The following is a 17,249-nucleotide window of genomic DNA, read 5'->3' as shown; positions in this document are numbered from 1 at the left end:
TCACTCTAATCACTGTAACCTTGACAGTGACGCTAACATTTAACAATGGGGTGGCGGCGGCTGTGCTGTGCTGAAATACATCGTCCCCTTTAACCCTCCCAACTACTCAGCAAGACACTGATCACCCCAACTCCTCTGTGATGTCCTCCCTCTCATGCTGGGGGAGAGAGACAAGCACGACGGTAGGACCCCACAGGGATGACCCCAGAGGAGGAGGGGAGGGATGCAGGAGAGAAGTCACAACAGGGGATCAATACGCAGCCAGGGTGACCCTGGGAACATGCTGATGAGACATGCGCAGAAGCAGGATCCAGAAAGGCCGGCTCTGGGGTGACAGCCACGGGAAGACAAGGAAGACAGAAGCTTGGGATGAGGGGGAGTTCCATGCCGATTCTCAATCCTGGCTCTGAACCCACCCCCGGGGTGCCCAGGGCAGGGGCCTGCACTGACTGTGCAGGGAGACCTGGTCCCTCCTGTGCCGGGTCAGAGCACAGCCGGGCGGGGAGTGCTCTCTCACTTCCTGGTTGTGTGTCCCGGGGAAGTGAACTCTCAGCCTCACCTGCCACAGCTGTACAGTGGGAGGAAGGACAGCTCCTCTCTGCACAGGCAGGAAGGTGGCGCTCGGTAAGTCCAAGGCGCCACTGTGTGCGTGTCACCTGCACTTTAAACGTGCTCTACAGAGTCTGGCACCCAGCCAGGACTGAGAATCGCTGCTTCAAACATTTTCCTTGCTGTCAGTGCCTTTGTTTTTAATTAAAAAAAGAAACTAAACAAACAAACAGGAAGCGTGGTCGCAGGCAGGACGTCCGTGCAGCCGCGTGCAGCCAGTGCGCCCATGCCTGCACAGCATAGGGCCAGGCCGGTATGATCGTCTGCGTCTGGGCAGGGGCGGGGGTGCTGAAACACCTCATTCCTGGGGTGAGGGGGAGTTCCATGCTGAGACACCATTCCTGCGGGCGGGTGCTTCAGAGAGCCTGGCTGCCCAGGCCGCCCTCCGCCCTCCGTAAGCCACAACCTCCTCTTCCCCTCCTGCTCCTCACTCAGCACCAGCCCCAAGACTAGGCGGGAGCCCCCACCGTGGCCCCGTGTGGCTGCCTCCCCTTCTCAGCCCAATTAGCCCACAGGGTGATACACCCGCCCACTGGGGCGGCTGGAGAATTCTCCTCTGCCCGGGGAGGGACTGAGAGTCTATGAAGGGCACTGTGAACGTGTGTGGGCCCAGCGTCCCATCTGCCTTCTCCCAGGGGATTAGCCCTCCCCCTCTTCCTGTGGTCTTGGCAGGCTCATCCATCAGGGTGCCCTGGCGTCCTCAGCCAAGGAGGGGAGGCTGCCTAAGGCCAGCCCATCAGAACCCCTCTCCCAGGACCCTGAACCATCACTGGCCCCCCAAGGACCAAAGAAAGACCCAACTGATTGTCCCAAAGAAATCTCGTCCCCAGCGTTCTCATCTCTTGCGTCCTGTTGTCCGGGCTTGCCTTTGGTTTCTGAGCTACCTGGGGTCCTTCCAGTCAACACCTTGTTGTGAAGTGGCTGGCCCTCTGTCTGACCTGCAGCCACACAGCGCTGGTCATAGAAGGCAGGAGGTATGGGTCTGCTCCAGCGGCCAGTCAGGCCTTTACATGTCCAGGGGGAGAGCAGCCTTGCTGGCTGAAATTCACTAGAGGACATCCGTCCGCTGGGCGCCCACAGACACCTGCACCACTTTGTCAGTGACTTAGCTCATCACTGCACTGTGGTGGCCTCCAAGGGCTTGACCCGGCCCAGAAGGTATGAGTGGCATAATAATGAAATAATCAGCCCTAATCAAACTGCTGGCATTCATGGCCCATCTACCGTGTGCCAGGCATGTCACAACCAGGATCTCCGGCAAGGTGTGCTGGTCACGCACGGTCCCCTAACTGATGAGACAGTGATGCTCGGCCACGGTCTCCCAGCCGACGAGCGGGAGAGCTGGAGGTTCTAACTGTATCCCCGGGTGCCCGCCGGAAAGCCTGGAACAGAGTAGGTGCCCAATAACTGTTTGTTGGACGAACAAGGGAAGGGGTGGGAGAGCAGCCGCTCCAGGCCCCGCGCAGGCATGCAGCAGCAGGGCAAGGCCGCCCATAGCCTCGTGCTGCAAGCACAGGCAGCTCTACCCCACGCCACTGACCTTCCTCCTCCTCGTCCACCACTTTGCTGCCTGGGAATTCACAAGATCCAAGAAAGTGTTAAGAACCGAGGCAAAACACCCTCCCTAAGCCCCCATTTAAATGCCCAGAGGGGGTGGATGGATGTGTTCCCTTAAGGGTGAGGGGCAAGGATGGCTGAGGGACCTGCTGCATTTGTGCCTCAGTTTCCCTGCTCCACGTGTTGGAGGGGGGGGGGGGAGACGGGGAGCGATCCCTGACAAGCACACTGCATGAGGCCAACCCCTTTCTCTAAAAGCTATAACTGTGAGAGTTTAAACATAAAAAGGGCAGACAACCTTCCGTCTTCACAGCTGTTTCATGGCAGCAGAGGGAAGAAAAGTATTACAGCGGGCAGGGCAGGGCAGGGCAGGGCAGGCCTGGCAGCCAGGAGGCAGCAGAGGCCGCAGCTCCAGCTCACAGCCTTTAGTTCCGAGAGGACTCAAGAACCTCCCTCTGAGTCCTAGTCGTTTGGCTCAGAGGATAGAGCATTGGCCTGTGGACTGAAGGGTCCCGGGTTCGATTCCAGTCAAGGGCACATGCCTGGGTTACAGGCTCGATCCCCAGTAGGGGGCGTGCAGGAGGCAGCCAATAAGTGTTTCTCTCTCATCATTGACGTTTCTATCTCTTTCTCCCTCTCCCTCCCTGAAATCAATATATATTAAAAACAACAACAACAACAAACCCTCCTCTGAGCCAGCTGCACATGGAGCTGAGAAGTGGGGAAGAGAAGGTAACTTGGCTCAGGAATCATCTCAGACCCTCCTAGGCTAGGATGGGGACCCTTCTTGGGGTTCTCACAGCCTCCCATGCTTGCCTCCAACACCATGATGTCCTTGATTACTTAGTGTGTGTCTCCCCATCGAACTGTGGGCTGGACTGGGTTTACCCACTGCTCTATCCCAGCACCGGAACATCCAATGGCGTGTAAGCGTATACAGGAGGTGCCCTGCACAATTCAAGGGGCACCATGCCACACAGTGGCTCAAGTGCCAGGCAAGGCACAGGTATGCTGTGCAACTGGATGAGCAGGTGACAGATGAGCAGGTGAATGGCTATCCTTCCAGTGCCAGAAGGGCACCACATCGGCCACAGTGGTGCCATCGCAGAGCCCGGACCCTCAGAGCCGGCTTCTAAACCAGCCCTGAGAGAAATGGTAAAATCAGCTCATCTCGCTTTCAAATCTGGGCTATTTATGCAGCTGAGTTAATGTCCAAAGCCCAGAGACCTTATACGGACTTACAGAGGGCATGACCTCAGCCATCAAGGGGAAGTTCATTCACTCACTGAACACATTTATTGAGTGTCTACTATGTGACAGTCATTGTTCCCCGTCCAGAGGGAACCAAAAAGTCCTCATGGAGCTTAAATGCTAAAGGGCAGACAGAGACAATAAACAAATGAGCAGATTCAGAATTTACTACAAAGAAAATACCACAAAAAAGAAAATAAGACAAAGCAGGGTAGGGGGAAAACCAAAGATGCCATGAAATAGTGATTCTGGTTTTGTTTTGTTTTTAAGCAAAGACAAGACATGTAATTCAGTGACTGCTCCTTGAGTGTGCCTAAGCACCAGGTTGCCCGGCGGCGTCCCTGCCCTTGAACCACTTGTGCGCTGCCTGGGCTGTGCGCTCAGCCAGCTGCTGGCCCTCAGGGCGGGCACCTCTCAGGCTCACTGTTTATCCCAGCAACACGGCCTTTACTCAAGAAGGTTCTGGAACTCCGCTTGGGCAAGGGCCAGCGGGCCAGCCTCCCTCAAGGGAAGGATCCCAGTCGCTGCTCTACAATCAACGCCTCACTTTTGACCAAAAAGGGAAGTGACTGGCTGCATCCCTGAACCAACCCCTCCACTGGGCCCTGAAGGTCCTTCACGCTCCGGAGAGGAAGAAACAGGCCCCTGCGGGCAGCAGGGAGGAATGTGCTCAGACTCTCCAGCGCCTGGTGGCCTTTAAGATAGATTTTTGTAATAGGGGGAGGCGCTTATGATCTGATGTTAAAGAAAAAATACGTAAGAAGAGGGGCAGGAGAACTGATGAAAAGAGAGCCGGTGGGAAGGAGGCCCAGGCCAGCACAGCCCCTCCTCTCTGGTGGTGGGAGAGTGGGAGGAGGAGGCTCTTTGCGTTTCTGCCGTTTGCTATTGTCTACAATCAGCCCATAGTGATTTATAATCAGTACAAAGAAAAGCAGCAAACATTTGCGATAGGGAAAAAAGAAACTTCCAACAAGGTTCTGAAAAGTGGACACGTTGTCGGAATCAAGGTCTTTCTCCCAAGAAAACCAGGGGAGGGCCTGGGCGGCCTGTCCTCGGAGCAGAGTGGGTTTCTCACCGCCTGTGGGCCGGGTGATGCTCTGCCACTAGTGGGCGGAGGAGGTGTGCTGTGCACTGCCGGGTGTTTAACAGCATCTCTGGTCTCTGCCCACTAGATCCTGGGAGTACCCACCCCCCAATCCCGGTAGTGACAACCAGACACGTCTACGGACGTTGCCAAGTTTCCCTGAAAGGCACCAATGTTCCCTGGTGAAAACCACTGCTCTGGTTTTAGGTTCCTAATAAAGGAACCAGAGCAAATAAAAATGTTCTTCACCTTCCAGGTACAAAGGTTTTGAGCCAATTTGTAAATCTCTTTGCCACCCAAAAAAAAAAAAAGCATCCTAGAATTCAGCATAATGAACTTCCTGGGGAGGAACATCTCCCCGCCCCAAGCCTGGCTCCTGTTACACCTCCCCCTTCCCTATCCCGAAGAGAAAGAACCCCCAAACCACATCCCCCTCCCTCACCCCCCAGCCTGGGCGTTCTAAAAAAGACCCAGTTAAGCCAACCAGGGGGAAAAGTTTCCCTTTAGACGGAGCCAAGAATGCGGTTCAAACAAATCCAAGGTCACTGGCGCTTGGAGCTGGCTAAGCGAGACTAAACCCTTATCGCTGGGCCTTCCAGGGAGGAAGAAAGAGGGGGGGGGTGGCGCCCAGTTTGATTTCAGACACAGGGACAGAGGACTTCTGTATCCCACCCGGCAGGAGGCTGGGTGGCTGAATTGGGGAAGTGAGCCCACAGTGGTGCTAGGGTGGTGGATAGTAGCTGACACGTGCACGAGAGAGAGAGAGAGAGAGAGAGAGAGAGAGAGAGAGAGAGAGAGAGAGAGAGAGAGGAAAAAAGAAATTGGCAGCGTTCCATGTTCTGCAAAAACTGCTTTGGATATGCCTGCAGCTGGGGAGGAATGGAAAAAAAGCCATCTGTGGCCAACAGAGTGTAAGGACGGTCCCTGCTCACCTGGATAGAAAGTGGAGAGGGACCTCATTCTGGGGTAAAGACTCAGTTTAACCAATGCATGTTGCTTTGGAAAGCACAGAGGGTTATTTTTGCCTAACTGTAGCCACCAAGCAGTTTGGTGAAACAAAGTGGTCTCGAAGTAGCCCCCACCCATCATGTAACTTTGGCTTGACTCGGGCTCAGAGGTAGGAGACTTTGCAGCAAGAAGAAAACAGGCTAGACTTAAGGCAGAACTTTCCAACCACAGGAGCATGAACATGTGGAAACTCATTCCAACCAGGGAGTTTAAAAGCTGAAGGGAGGGTTCGCTATCTCATGCTGGCAAAAAATAGTAATAATAATAATACACAAACTTTTAAAACTAGGGTGCATAGTGGCACTATTCATAATATCCAAAGAGTGGAACCAACTCAAAAATGTTCAACTAATAAATAGATAAATAAAATGATGTGGTGTGCTCACACAATGGAATATTCTTCGACAATCAAAAAAGTAAAGTCTGGACCTGGCCAGGTGGCTCAGTTTCCGTACACCAGAAAGGTTGCAGGTTTGATCCCTGGTCGGGGCGTGTACAGGAAGCAACCGATTGATGTGTCTCACACCAATGTTTCTCTCTCTCTTTCTCTTTCTCTCTCTCCCTCCCTCCAAAAATCAATGAAAACATCCTTGGGTGGGGATTTAAAAAAAAAAAGGGAAATGAAACGAAGTCTGATACATGCTACCACACAGATAAACCTTGAAAACATCATGCTAAGTGAAGGAAGTCAGTCCCCAAACTCCACATTACAGAATCCCACTCATATGAAACGTCCAGAGGAGACAAATCCATAGAGACGGCAAGTAGATTTGTGGTTGCCTAGGACTTGGGGGCCTGGGAGAAGAGGGGAGTGACAGCTAATGGATTCAAGGTTCTCTTGAGGGCTGATGAAAATGTTCTGAAATTGACTGGGCTGCACCACTCTAAGCATATAAATTACTGGCTTGTACACTTTCACTGGGTGAATTGCATGGTATGTGAATCATATCTCACTAAAGCACTAATTAAGAATCACCAGGACCTCTGTGGCAAACTCTAAGTCAGCGGGATGAATGAGCTTCTACCCCAGGCAGACCTGGAGGCCACTGAAGGAGCAGAGGACTGGAAACTCAGAGACCAGGCCTGAGATCCCACCCCCACCTGCGGCCACTGGGTGTCCTCAGACAAGCTGCTTCCTCTCTGACATTCAGTGGCTTTCGACTGCATTTAGACCAAACCCAAACTCCTTACGCGGAAGCTCTGGAGGGTGACTCCCTCACCAGTCTCACCTCCCACTCCCATTCCTTGCCCACCATGGTCTGGACACACTGGCCTCCTTTTTGCTCCTTAAACAAACTGAGCAAACAAATGCATGAGGCCTTTGCACTTGCTGTTCCTTGTGTCAGAACACTGTTCCTCACCTCTCCTTGTTGGCTCCTTTCCATGCCAATGTCACTTCCTCAGAGGGCTTCTCTGACCACCCTGCCTGAGTTGCTGCTGTGACACCCTGTCACACCCCAGCACATTATTTTGCATTTTTTAAAAAATTCATAGCACTTAATGCTGTATGAAACCATCTATATTTGTTGATCTGTTTATTGCCTTTCTCTCCCACTAGATACTAAGCTCTATGAGGACAGGGATTTGTCTATACATTGCTCACTTCTGTTTCTCCAAAACCTAGGACAGTGCTGTTATGGGCTCAATTATGTCTCTCCCCCATACCCCCACCCCCACCCCACCCCCGCAAATCCATATCTGAAGTACCTCAAAATGTGTCTGCTTGGAGATAAGGTCTTTGTAGATATCACTAGTTAAGATGAGGTCATTAGGGTGGGCCCTGATCCTATATAACTGGTGTCCTTATAAAAAGGGGTAAATTTATGCCTGGCCAACATGGCTCAGTGGTTGAGCATCAACCTATGAAGGAGGAGGTCATGGTTCAATTCCAGGTCAGGGCACATGCCCTAGTTGGGGGCTCCATCCCCAGAGTGGGGTGTGCAGGAGGTAGCCCATCAATGATTCTGTCATCATTGATGTTTCTCTCTCTCTTTCCCTCTCCCTTCCTCTCTGAAACCAGTCTGTAATAATAAAAGTGTAATATGCTAATCAGACTGACAGCCAGATGGCCTTCCTGACGTTCTTCCGGACGAAGCTGGGCTGTGAGGGCCGAGCCCCTTGCACAAATTTTGTGCATCGGGCCTCTAGTAAAAATATATTTTAAAAAATAAAATAAAAAGGGGTAGAGACAGACACACAGGGTGACTACCATGTGAAGATGAAGGCAAATAGGGATGCTTCTACAAGCAAGGAATGCCCAAGTTTTGCAAAAACCCCAGAAGCTGGAGAGAAGCGTGGAACAGACATTCCCTCACAGCCTCAGGCGGAGCCTGCCCTGCCGACAGCTTCACCTCAGACTTCCAGCCACCAGAGCTGTGAGACAGTACATTTCTGTTGTTGAAGCTACTGTTTGTGGTGCTTTAGTATAGCAGCCCTAGGAAGATAATATGAGTACTTGACACACAGTAGGTGCTCAATTCATACCTGTGGCATGACTAAGTCAATGAACAGTAAGTAGCTTCCTTAGTGATCAGCCCCTTTCACAAAGCCTGGGACCCACCTGCTCCCGGCACAGAAGGGACGAGCTTCTTTAAGCCCCAGCTTCCTCGCCAGAGACCTGGGAGTAGTAATTCCACCTCCCTCATGAGCTGCTAGGAGGATTCAGCAAGATGACTTCTGTGAACAGAAGCCAGGGAGCACTCCACATCACAGACACTTCAGTGACAACTCTGTCCGGGGAGCCGTGCGCGGCATACCCGTGACCCTGCCCCTGAACACAGTCAGTCTATTGGAGACCTGTTTGGGGACCAAGTGTATAGCAAACACATTGCACAGGCTCAGGAAGTCTGTAATCAGCTCCTGGAAGAGGGAGACAGGGCAGCTGACCTCTGTGTAGTTCCACTCTTTTTAGCAACAGCTGAAACCAAAGCTGAAAGGCATCAGATGACTGCTCCGTGCTCACAAGTCTGGAGCTTGGAGCCAAGGTGAGCAGAGGCTTGGCTGAGCTGCCAGTCTGACCCACGAACACAGGGCAACCGGCAAAGGCTGCAAACCAAACCTCTGGCTTTTGCACCACATGATAAGGAAGATCAGGACTCTTAGAAGTCTTCCCTGTCTGCTTCAAGTAAGGACGGGTGAGGTCCCAGCCAGAATTCAAAAGGTGCCTCCGAGGCTGTCCCTGCTCTGAGGCCCGGCCTGGGAGGGGGACGGGGAGCAGCGGCCGGGGAGGAGGCAGGTCTGTCTCGACCTGGCAGGTGCCAAGGGCATGGGGGTAAAAGAGAGGCAGCAGCTGCCATTTACTGACGACTCGGTGCCAGAGGCTTCACGTAACGTGGCACATTAAATCGGCCTCTGGTGCTAGGAGCCTGGTTCTGCTGTTACCCTGCTTTGTCAATGGGGAAACGGAGGCTCAGAAGGGGTTTGAGGTCACGCAGCTGGTTAGAGCAGCAGCTGGGATACAAACCAGGTCCTGCCAACTGCAAGCCTGCAGGCTCAACCACCTTGCCTCATACTAATGTTGTGGCCCCACCCCATAACAAAGAAACAGAATTTCCGGAGGATGAGGCCCAGAAATCAGGATTTTAAAAAGATTCCCAGGTGATTCTAATGTGCAGCCAAGATTGAGAACCACTGGCCTAAAGGGTCCTTCCAGGTGGTTCCTGAGGGGGCCTGGCCCCACCCCTGTCTGACGCTTGATGAGCGGCCCAGTGGCTGATGGAGATCTGCAGGGGACAACTGGGGCCCAGCAAGGCGCCCCCCGCCCCTCCCACCCACCCACCCACCCACCCCTCCATGCTGGGGGCAGCACACCACCCTACCTTCGTCCTGCTCCGTCTGCTCCTGTTCGGCGCTGGAGTAGGTGCGCAGGAACTCGGCGAAGGCCCCGTCCCTGGCCAGCAGCTCCTGGTAGGAGCCCATCTCGGAGATCTTGCCACCACTCATGACGATGATGACATCCACCTGTGGCAGGTAGCTGATCCCATGCGTGACCAGGAGCCGAGTCTGCGGGCAAAGTGGAGACCGGGTGGGTCGGCACACATGTGCGACCGGGAATCACCCCGCGTCTGGGACAATTGGGAGTGCTCCCATTCAGCACATGTGCCCGCACCTGAGGGAGGAGGGTGGTGGTAACAGGGAAGGACTTGAAGATCCTGCCCCGGATTCCAGGGTCGGGGAGAAATGAATGACTTGACTAAAACTCCACATGCTGGACAGTGACACAGCACACAGGGGTTGGGGCACTGATGTGGGATGAGTGTTGCACTTTTAGTAAGGTGATGGGAAAGGCTATTTTTAAAGAAAAATCTGAAGGATGGAAGGGAGGGAGGGAACCAGGCACATGTAGGCAAATAAACAAAGGACTCTGGCCCTGAGCAGTGGTTTGAGCTTTGCCTGTGCACCAAAGGCTTGCGGGTTCAATTTCCAGTCAAAGGCATGTACCTGGGTTGCAGGTTCAGTCCTGGCCCTGGTCAGGGTGAATGCGAAAGGCAACCAATGGATGTGTCTCTCTTACATAAATGTTTCTCTCTCTCTCTCTCTCTCTCTCTCTCTCTCTCTCTCTCTCTCCCCTCCCCACCCCTCCCTACTTCCCTTCCACTCTAAAAATCAATGGGAAAATATCCCTGAGTGAGGATTACCAACAAAAAGGATTCTGATGCAAAACAATTTGCATGCAATAGCTTCATTTTTTTTAAGTAACCACCCACTCCACGCCCCCCTCCCCACCCCAACTATAAAATTTGTCAATGTATCTATCTTTTATCTAATGATCTGAATGTTTGGGAAGACACTCATCAAACTATTTACCTGAGTTGACAAACTTTTCCTTAAAGGGCCAGATGGTAAACATTTTCAGTTCTATGGACCCTCCGCCACTGTGGCAACGAGTGGCTCAGAGCGGTCGCAGGATGGCAGCCATGCACAGGCATGAACAGGGGCTGGCTGTGCTCCCAACCTGCTTTATTCACAGACACTGATGTTTAAACTCAATGCCATTTCCACATGTCACCAAATTATTATCTTTCTTCAGATGTTTTCCACCAACTTAAAAATGTAAAGGGCTGGACTGAAACAGAGCAGGCCAGTGGCTGGCCCCGCCCTTGGGAGAGGAGCTGGGTGCAGAACACAGGACGACCATTTTTTAAAATTCTACACACACTCTTTGTACTCTTTAATTTTGTATGACTTCAATAACAATTTTTTTATTGTTCAAAAATTATGTCTGTACAGAATTTGTTGCGGTGTGTCTGGGAATGCTTCAACAGGCAAGTGGCAAAATGCTCACGACATACGTGCGCAACATGATCACCCCATCAAAGCGTTTATACACACAGCACGAGGATGTGAAAGAAATTACAAAAACCCCTAAGCGGTGCGATGATGCCTAATTGCTTTGTACTTTTTCATGTTTCTCTGAATCCCCTACACTCTTCCCATGGGCATGTTACTTTTTTAATCAGGAGAAAAAGAAAAGAAAGAACCAGTACTCCCACCCCCAAATTCCCTCTAAAAAATAAAATAATAAAAGAGGATCAGAGCCATTCCCTATTGGGTTGTGGCAGTTTTTCTCCCCGAATCTCCGTCCCTCGGCCGGTGGTCACTTTGGAAAGGAAGGGAGAGCTGCCTGCTCGGTCACAGGGGCCCTTGGGGTGGGATTTCTTTCTCTGACGGCACCATCACTGTTAAATCAGGAAGAGGGGGGCCTTTTCTGGCCAAGTGGAGGCAATGACTTCAAGTCAGGGCCAAGGACTTCCCCCATCCTGAGAAGGGTTCCAAGGGAAGCATTAGAAAAGTGTTCTTAAGTCCAATTAAAAAAAAAAAAAAAAAAAGCCGGGAAGTGAAGGAGTCCTAAAGGAGACACGTTCCGACAACCAAAGCACAAGAGAACCAGGCCTCGAGCCCTGCCCCTGCCCCTTCCGCAGGTACCTTGTTCTTCAGCATCCCCTTGGGACCGATCACATGTTCAAATATGTGTTTGCCCACGTGGGCATCCACCGCCGACAGCGGGTCATCGAAGAGGTAGACGTCGGAGTCACAGTACACGGCCCGGGCCAGGCTCACGCGCTGCTTCTGGCCCCCAGACAGGTTCACGCCCTGGGGAGTCACATGGCAGAAAGTGAGTTTGCTGGGAAACCCCCAGACAGGCAGGGAGGGCAACCTGCGTGGGGTTCAGCACACCCGGCCGGAGCCCGAGCAGGGCTGCACCCTCCCGTGGCTGTGCAGAGCAGAGGCAGGAGGGTGCACCGGCACCGCTGCGGGTCTGCGTCCCGCCCGGCACAGGATTAGCCCCACCTGGAAAGCAGGTGGGAGAGAAGACCTGAGCCTCCAGGGAGCGGCTGAGAGGAGACCCAGGACAGAGCGGGTGTTTCGCAAAGGGTGGCTGGTGACACTGAACGTTGTTGGCTACGGGAAAGGCTCCTGCTCTCTGAGTCTGATGGAAGGCACCAGAGGACGTGGCAACGATATCATTACTGCTATTACTGTTTTGTTTTGTTTTTTGCTGTTGTTAATCCTTGCCCAAGGATTTTCAATTTTCCATTGATTTTTAGAGAGAGTGGAAGGGAGGGGGAGAGACAGAGAGAGAGAAACATCGATGTGAGAGAGACATCTATTGGTTGCCTCCCCAATCAGGGCCGGGGATTGAGCCTGCAACCGAGGTACGTGTCCTTGACCAGAACTGAACCCGGGACCCTTCAGTCCGCAGGCTGATGCTCTATCCACTGAGCCAAACCGTCTAGGGCTATTGTTGTTGTTATGGTTAACAGCTGATGGTTTCTGAGAGCTCACTCTGGATCTAGCACTCACTGGTGAAGCCTCACACAGTCCAGGCGGGCTGCACCCTGCGGGCACTGGGACCCAGCCCCACTCACTAGCAGGAAAGGTACCATTTTCTAGTTCTCACAAGAGCACCACATGGGCCACACAGCACCAGCCCTGTCCCTCCCATGACGGATAACTCATTGCCATTTCCGTATCTGGCTGGGAATCAAAGTGGACACCCAGTGGGTTAGCTGCCAGCCTCCCTGAGAGATGCCCTCCATCCCCACACACCAAGATGGTGTCCTGGCAGCCAGGTTTTTCTGCTTGGTCCCTCTGGCCACAGCTTTCTGGTCCAGGGGCAGATACAAGACCTGAGCTAAGCCAATCATATTTTCTTCCTCCAGATTCTGGTGCTGGGACCCAGACAAGGAGAATTAGGAGTCACCAAGTGGCACATACAGGCACTTAAAAAAAAAGAATAATAATTTCAAAAAGCTGATTGGCAGATTTCCCTCTAATGAAATAAATTATTCAGCAACTAAGAAAGCTGATTGAGCCACTGTCTTGTAACTGAAAATGGACAAGAAAGCTCTCTCATGCTGCTGTGGAACATTTGCATTTGCCTGGTGCACACCAGGTGACCACCAGGGGGCGCCAAGACAAGCTGGCCAGTCAGTAACGCATGTGCAAAGGCCCGGAGGTGGGAAGGGGTTCAGGCCAGTCACTTAGCCTCTCCCTACCTCCTTTTCCTCAACCACTAACGGGGGAACAGTAAGTCCCATCTCACAGGCTTGTGTGAAAACAAAATATGTATAAAATGTGTAGCACTGGCCCTAACCAGTTTGGCTCAGGGGATAGAGCGTCAGCCTGTGGACTGAAGGGTCCCAGGTTCGATTCCGGTCAAGGGCATGTACCTTGGTTGTGGGTATATCCCCAGCAGGGGGTGTGCAGGAGGCAGCTGATCAATGTTTCTCTCTCATCGATGTTTCTAACCCTCTATCCCTCTCCCTTCCTCTCTGTAAAAAACCAATAAAATATTTTTTAAAAAATGTGTAGCACTGTATGTACTAGTGCCTACTCCATAGTAAATGCTCAAAGTGTTAGCTATTTTATTATAACTGATTTGAAAGAGACTGTGAACATCTGAATTACTGACACCCCTCCTCCCTGTATAGTGCCCTTTATCATGGGACTTTGCAGTCACATGACTACAAATGTAGAGCACACTTCCTGGTCCCTAGTCTTTGGGCTCAACCAAGTGACCTACCCACTTTGTGGTGGAAAGAACAGTGTGCCAAGGGACATCACATTACTTTTTGTTCTCTTGGGCTTCTGCTCTCACCGTGAGAATAACTTACCCCTGGGGAGCGGCTGCCCCCTCAGCCTAGGCCCCAGAAAGAAGCCATGTGGGGCAGTCCTGGGCCAAACCCAGTCTGGAGCCAAGCTCAGCTGGTCTGCAACATGGAGCAGAGTTGCCCAGCTGAGCCCGGTCTGGGTCAGTCAATCACAGTCAACTCACACACCCATAAGTAAGGGAATAAGTGTTTAACATCATAAATCACTGAGATTTTTTGTGATTGTTACACAGCAATAACTGACTGTTACAGGGTCCGTGCTGAAGACATACTGACCTTCTCACCAATCTCCGTCCGGTCCCCGCTGGGCAGGATTTCCAGATCTGGGAGGAGGGCACAGGCTTCTATCACAGACTTATAGTACCTTTCCTGTAGCTGGCGTCCAAAAAGGATGTTTTCTTGGAGAGAATCATTCTGAATCCAGGCCTGCTGGGGGACGTAGGCCACTGAGCCCTACATGGCAAGCGGAGAAGAAAGCAAGAGACAGGGAGACGTACTTGGTTAACAAGATAGCAGCCAGCTCACCACATGCCAGAAAGGCCCTACTTCACAAGCGAATGCATCACACCCATTGTTTCAACAAGAGGTAAACTGAGTCACAAAGGACAACGGATGCCAGAGCTGAGATCAGAACCCACACTGACCAACATCGGGAGTTCAAGAATCAAAATCCTCATTGGTGAGATTATAGTTATGCATTTAGTAAAAATTCACTGAATGCCTCCATCAGTGGACTAAAATGCCTCCCAAGAATGGGAAATTATCGATTACAAAAATTACTGATTACAGTTGTGGTAAATGCTAAGAGAAAAACATATGAGACCTTTAAACAGTCCTTTAAAAAGAAAGACCTGCCCTAACTGGTTTGGCTCAGTGGATAGAGCATCGGCCTGCGGACTGAAAGGTCCCAGGTTCAATTCCGGTCAAGGGCACATGCCTGGGTTGCAGGCTCGGTCCCCAGTTGGGAGGGTGCAGGAGGCAGCCGATCAATGATTCTCTCTCATCATTGATGCTTCTATCTCTCTATCCCTCTCCCTTCCTCTCTGTAAAACATCAATAAAACATATTAAAAAAAAAAAAAAGACCTAGTTAGGAACACCAGGAAAGCATGTCTTGAGGAAATTTCCTTGATGAAATTTAAGCAAGGACCTCTGTGTCAAAATCGTCCATTTCAAAAGCTGTGGTGTCTTTCTTCCCACATAATGTAAGGTATCAAGAAGGCCATGAGAAGAGGGCTAGGCACTCCCTTCCCGGGCAAAATAACCATCACAAATAAACCTTTAACCTCATCAAACCCAATACTCAGTGCACCCTCCCATTCCAGATCCATCACTTCTTTATTTAAAAGCTTTCTCCTTTAAAGCTGTGGTTCTCAACATGGAGTGATTGTGCCCTCCAGGGGGACATCTGACAATGTTGAGAGACACTTTTGGTTGTCACAGCTGGAGGCTGCTACGGGTGTCCCGGGATAGAGGCCAGGGATGCTGCTAACCACCCTACAGTGCACAGCACAGCCCCACAACAGAGAATGGTCCAGCCCAACAAGTCAACAGGGCTGTGGCCGGGGAAATCCAGGGTTAATGAAACAGAACACGACGTGGGTCCCTACATGATTTGTAATTTCTTCCAGTAACCCAGCTCACGTGGACCATTGATCCTACTTCATAACATGTATTTGAAAGCAATGACAGAACATTTCCTAAAACAACAGCTAGACAATATTAGTTTGGACCCAACTACTGTAATGTATACTTTCTACTAATGCATATTAGGCTAAAGGGCATTATTTAATCAACAAAGATTGTGCACTGAAATAGAGACAATGGCATAAACCAGCATTCCAAAAGCAGATTCCAAGAGACAGTAATTCTGGGCTGTAACTAGTTTCCGCATAGACAATAAAAAGGTTTGGGCAAATATGGCTGGACCATGCTGGGTTAACCAAAGTTAAATAGGTTTCTTTCTCCCTGCAGGATTTCTTAGAGCCTTTACTTTATTAATGTTTATTCTACGTGTCCAAGAGGGAGGGAATCAGAGTGTGCAGTATTTCCCAAAACATCCCACAAGGTGGGTTTGCTGCAGACACCACTGCAGGTATCGCTGGTACCAACAAAACTTTGAGGGAGGTTTTCCTACCCCAGGAGAAGGCTTTCATGGGGAATGAGCTAAATGCAAAACAAGACTCTTAATTTCTAAAGGACTCATTTATTCACTGAAGCAGCCTCTCAGACTCTCTCTTGAGGAAGATAACAGCTTCGTTCACAGTACTCTGTGTATTTAAATGCAATAAAACCACAGTCTGTTTTAGTCCCATATTAAGAACTCAATACACACTCAGATTTTAAACAGTTCCCTTAAAAAGAATTCTCTAAGATCACATTCCAATGACATAAATCAGAAATCTTAAGTTTAGTTACTTTTACACACACACACACACACACACACAAACACACACACACACACAAACACACAAACACAGAGAGCTCCGTAGAGAGAGAACAAGCCAGAAAGACTCATGGACAAAGAGGTCACGAGATGTACACTGAGGAGCAGAGATGGGGAGGGAACGAGAGACAGTGAGCAGACCAGGGAACATCTGTGTGCTTCCTAAATATGTACTGGGTGCCCACTCCAGACCTGGCACGATGCTAGGTGCTCGGACACAGCACGAAATAAGTGACACTTCTCCCGGATGGCACAGAAGGGCAGAAAGAATGCGAGAGAAAGAACAAGAGAGAGAGACCTTGCTGCTCCTGCCTCATGCACGGGGACCACATGAAAGAGAAGCCAGCATCACACCTGACCTTCCTCTCAGGCCATCAGCCCCCCACGGCTCCCGCTCACCCTGTCCTCACCTTGATAGCCACGTGCCCCTCCACCTTGTCCATCTCGGCCAAGAGCGCTGAGAGTAGAGATGACTTGCCACAGCCCACCTGGCCCACCACGGCCACCAAGGAACCTTCTGGAACGGAGAAGGTGATGCTGAAAAGACACAACACACAGTGCCTCAGTCATGCTCTCACCTGAATGAGGTCGACAGGGGCCGGTGCCCTGGGCCACGGAGCTGGGTTTACCCTGAGTAGAGAGAGAAGCGGAAGGCAGGGCGGTTGAGCGCCTCTACGATGTGGACATTTCTCCCGTGTTTCTGCTGCTGTGCCTGGCTCAGTGAACAGTCTCAGGCCTTTCCTGTGTGAGGCACAGGCCAGGTGCTGAGATGCCAGCACATCTGAGAAAACGGAGACCTGAGTGATCTGATCGGCCAAATGCAGGGCTATTCACTTTGCCCTGGGGCACAGCACAGGTGCCCTGGGGGCAGAGGGCACCTCAAAATGAACTCTGAAGGAAGAGTAAGCATGTGTCAGACACAGAAACTTAGAACACCTTAAGAAAAGGCCAAGGCTTGAGCAGCGTGTACGGTCAGGGATTGACATGTCAATGACACAGATGAGGCAGGGAGGGTAGGCCCATCCTGAAGGTGGGTGGTGGCCTCCACTGAAATTGCCCTGTGACAGGTACAAGAAAATAAGCTCACGCTCTGGCAGTGACTGCCTGTCACAGGGTGTGTCAGAGCTAGGATTTCCTCCACCAGAAGGGCGGCGGGTCCAGGGCACTGCTGGGTTGCTCAC

General features: G+C 51.4%; 1 protein-coding gene across 2 annotated transcripts in view; it reads right to left on the bottom strand.

Moving 5' to 3' along the window:
• ABCC1 (ATP binding cassette subfamily C member 1) overlaps positions 1–17,249 on the bottom strand; it is a 146,297-nt gene that overhangs the window by 23,409 nt on the left and 105,639 nt on the right. The window contains exons 16-20 of one of the 2 annotated variants that reach the window (XM_059693270.1): positions 16,479–16,605; positions 13,900–14,076; positions 11,435–11,602; positions 9,328–9,511; positions 2,150–2,179 (exon numbers count right to left, since the gene is read on the bottom strand). In XM_059693270.1, the coding sequence (XP_059549253.1) occupies positions 2,150–2,179; positions 9,328–9,511; positions 11,435–11,602; positions 13,900–14,076; positions 16,479–16,605 (686 nt within the window). The remainder of the gene's footprint in view (positions 1–2,149; positions 2,180–9,327; positions 9,512–11,434; positions 11,603–13,899; positions 14,077–16,478; positions 16,606–17,249) is intronic. The other variant, XM_059693271.1, reaches the window with a different exon arrangement.

This window comes from Myotis daubentonii, chromosome 4 (assembly GCF_963259705.1).
Source record: "Myotis daubentonii chromosome 4, mMyoDau2.1, whole genome shotgun sequence".
Classification (NCBI taxonomy): domain Eukaryota; kingdom Metazoa; phylum Chordata; class Mammalia; order Chiroptera; family Vespertilionidae; genus Myotis; species Myotis daubentonii.
Note: the sequence above shows the minus strand (reverse complement) of the source record. Positions and strands in the feature narration are given on the sequence as shown.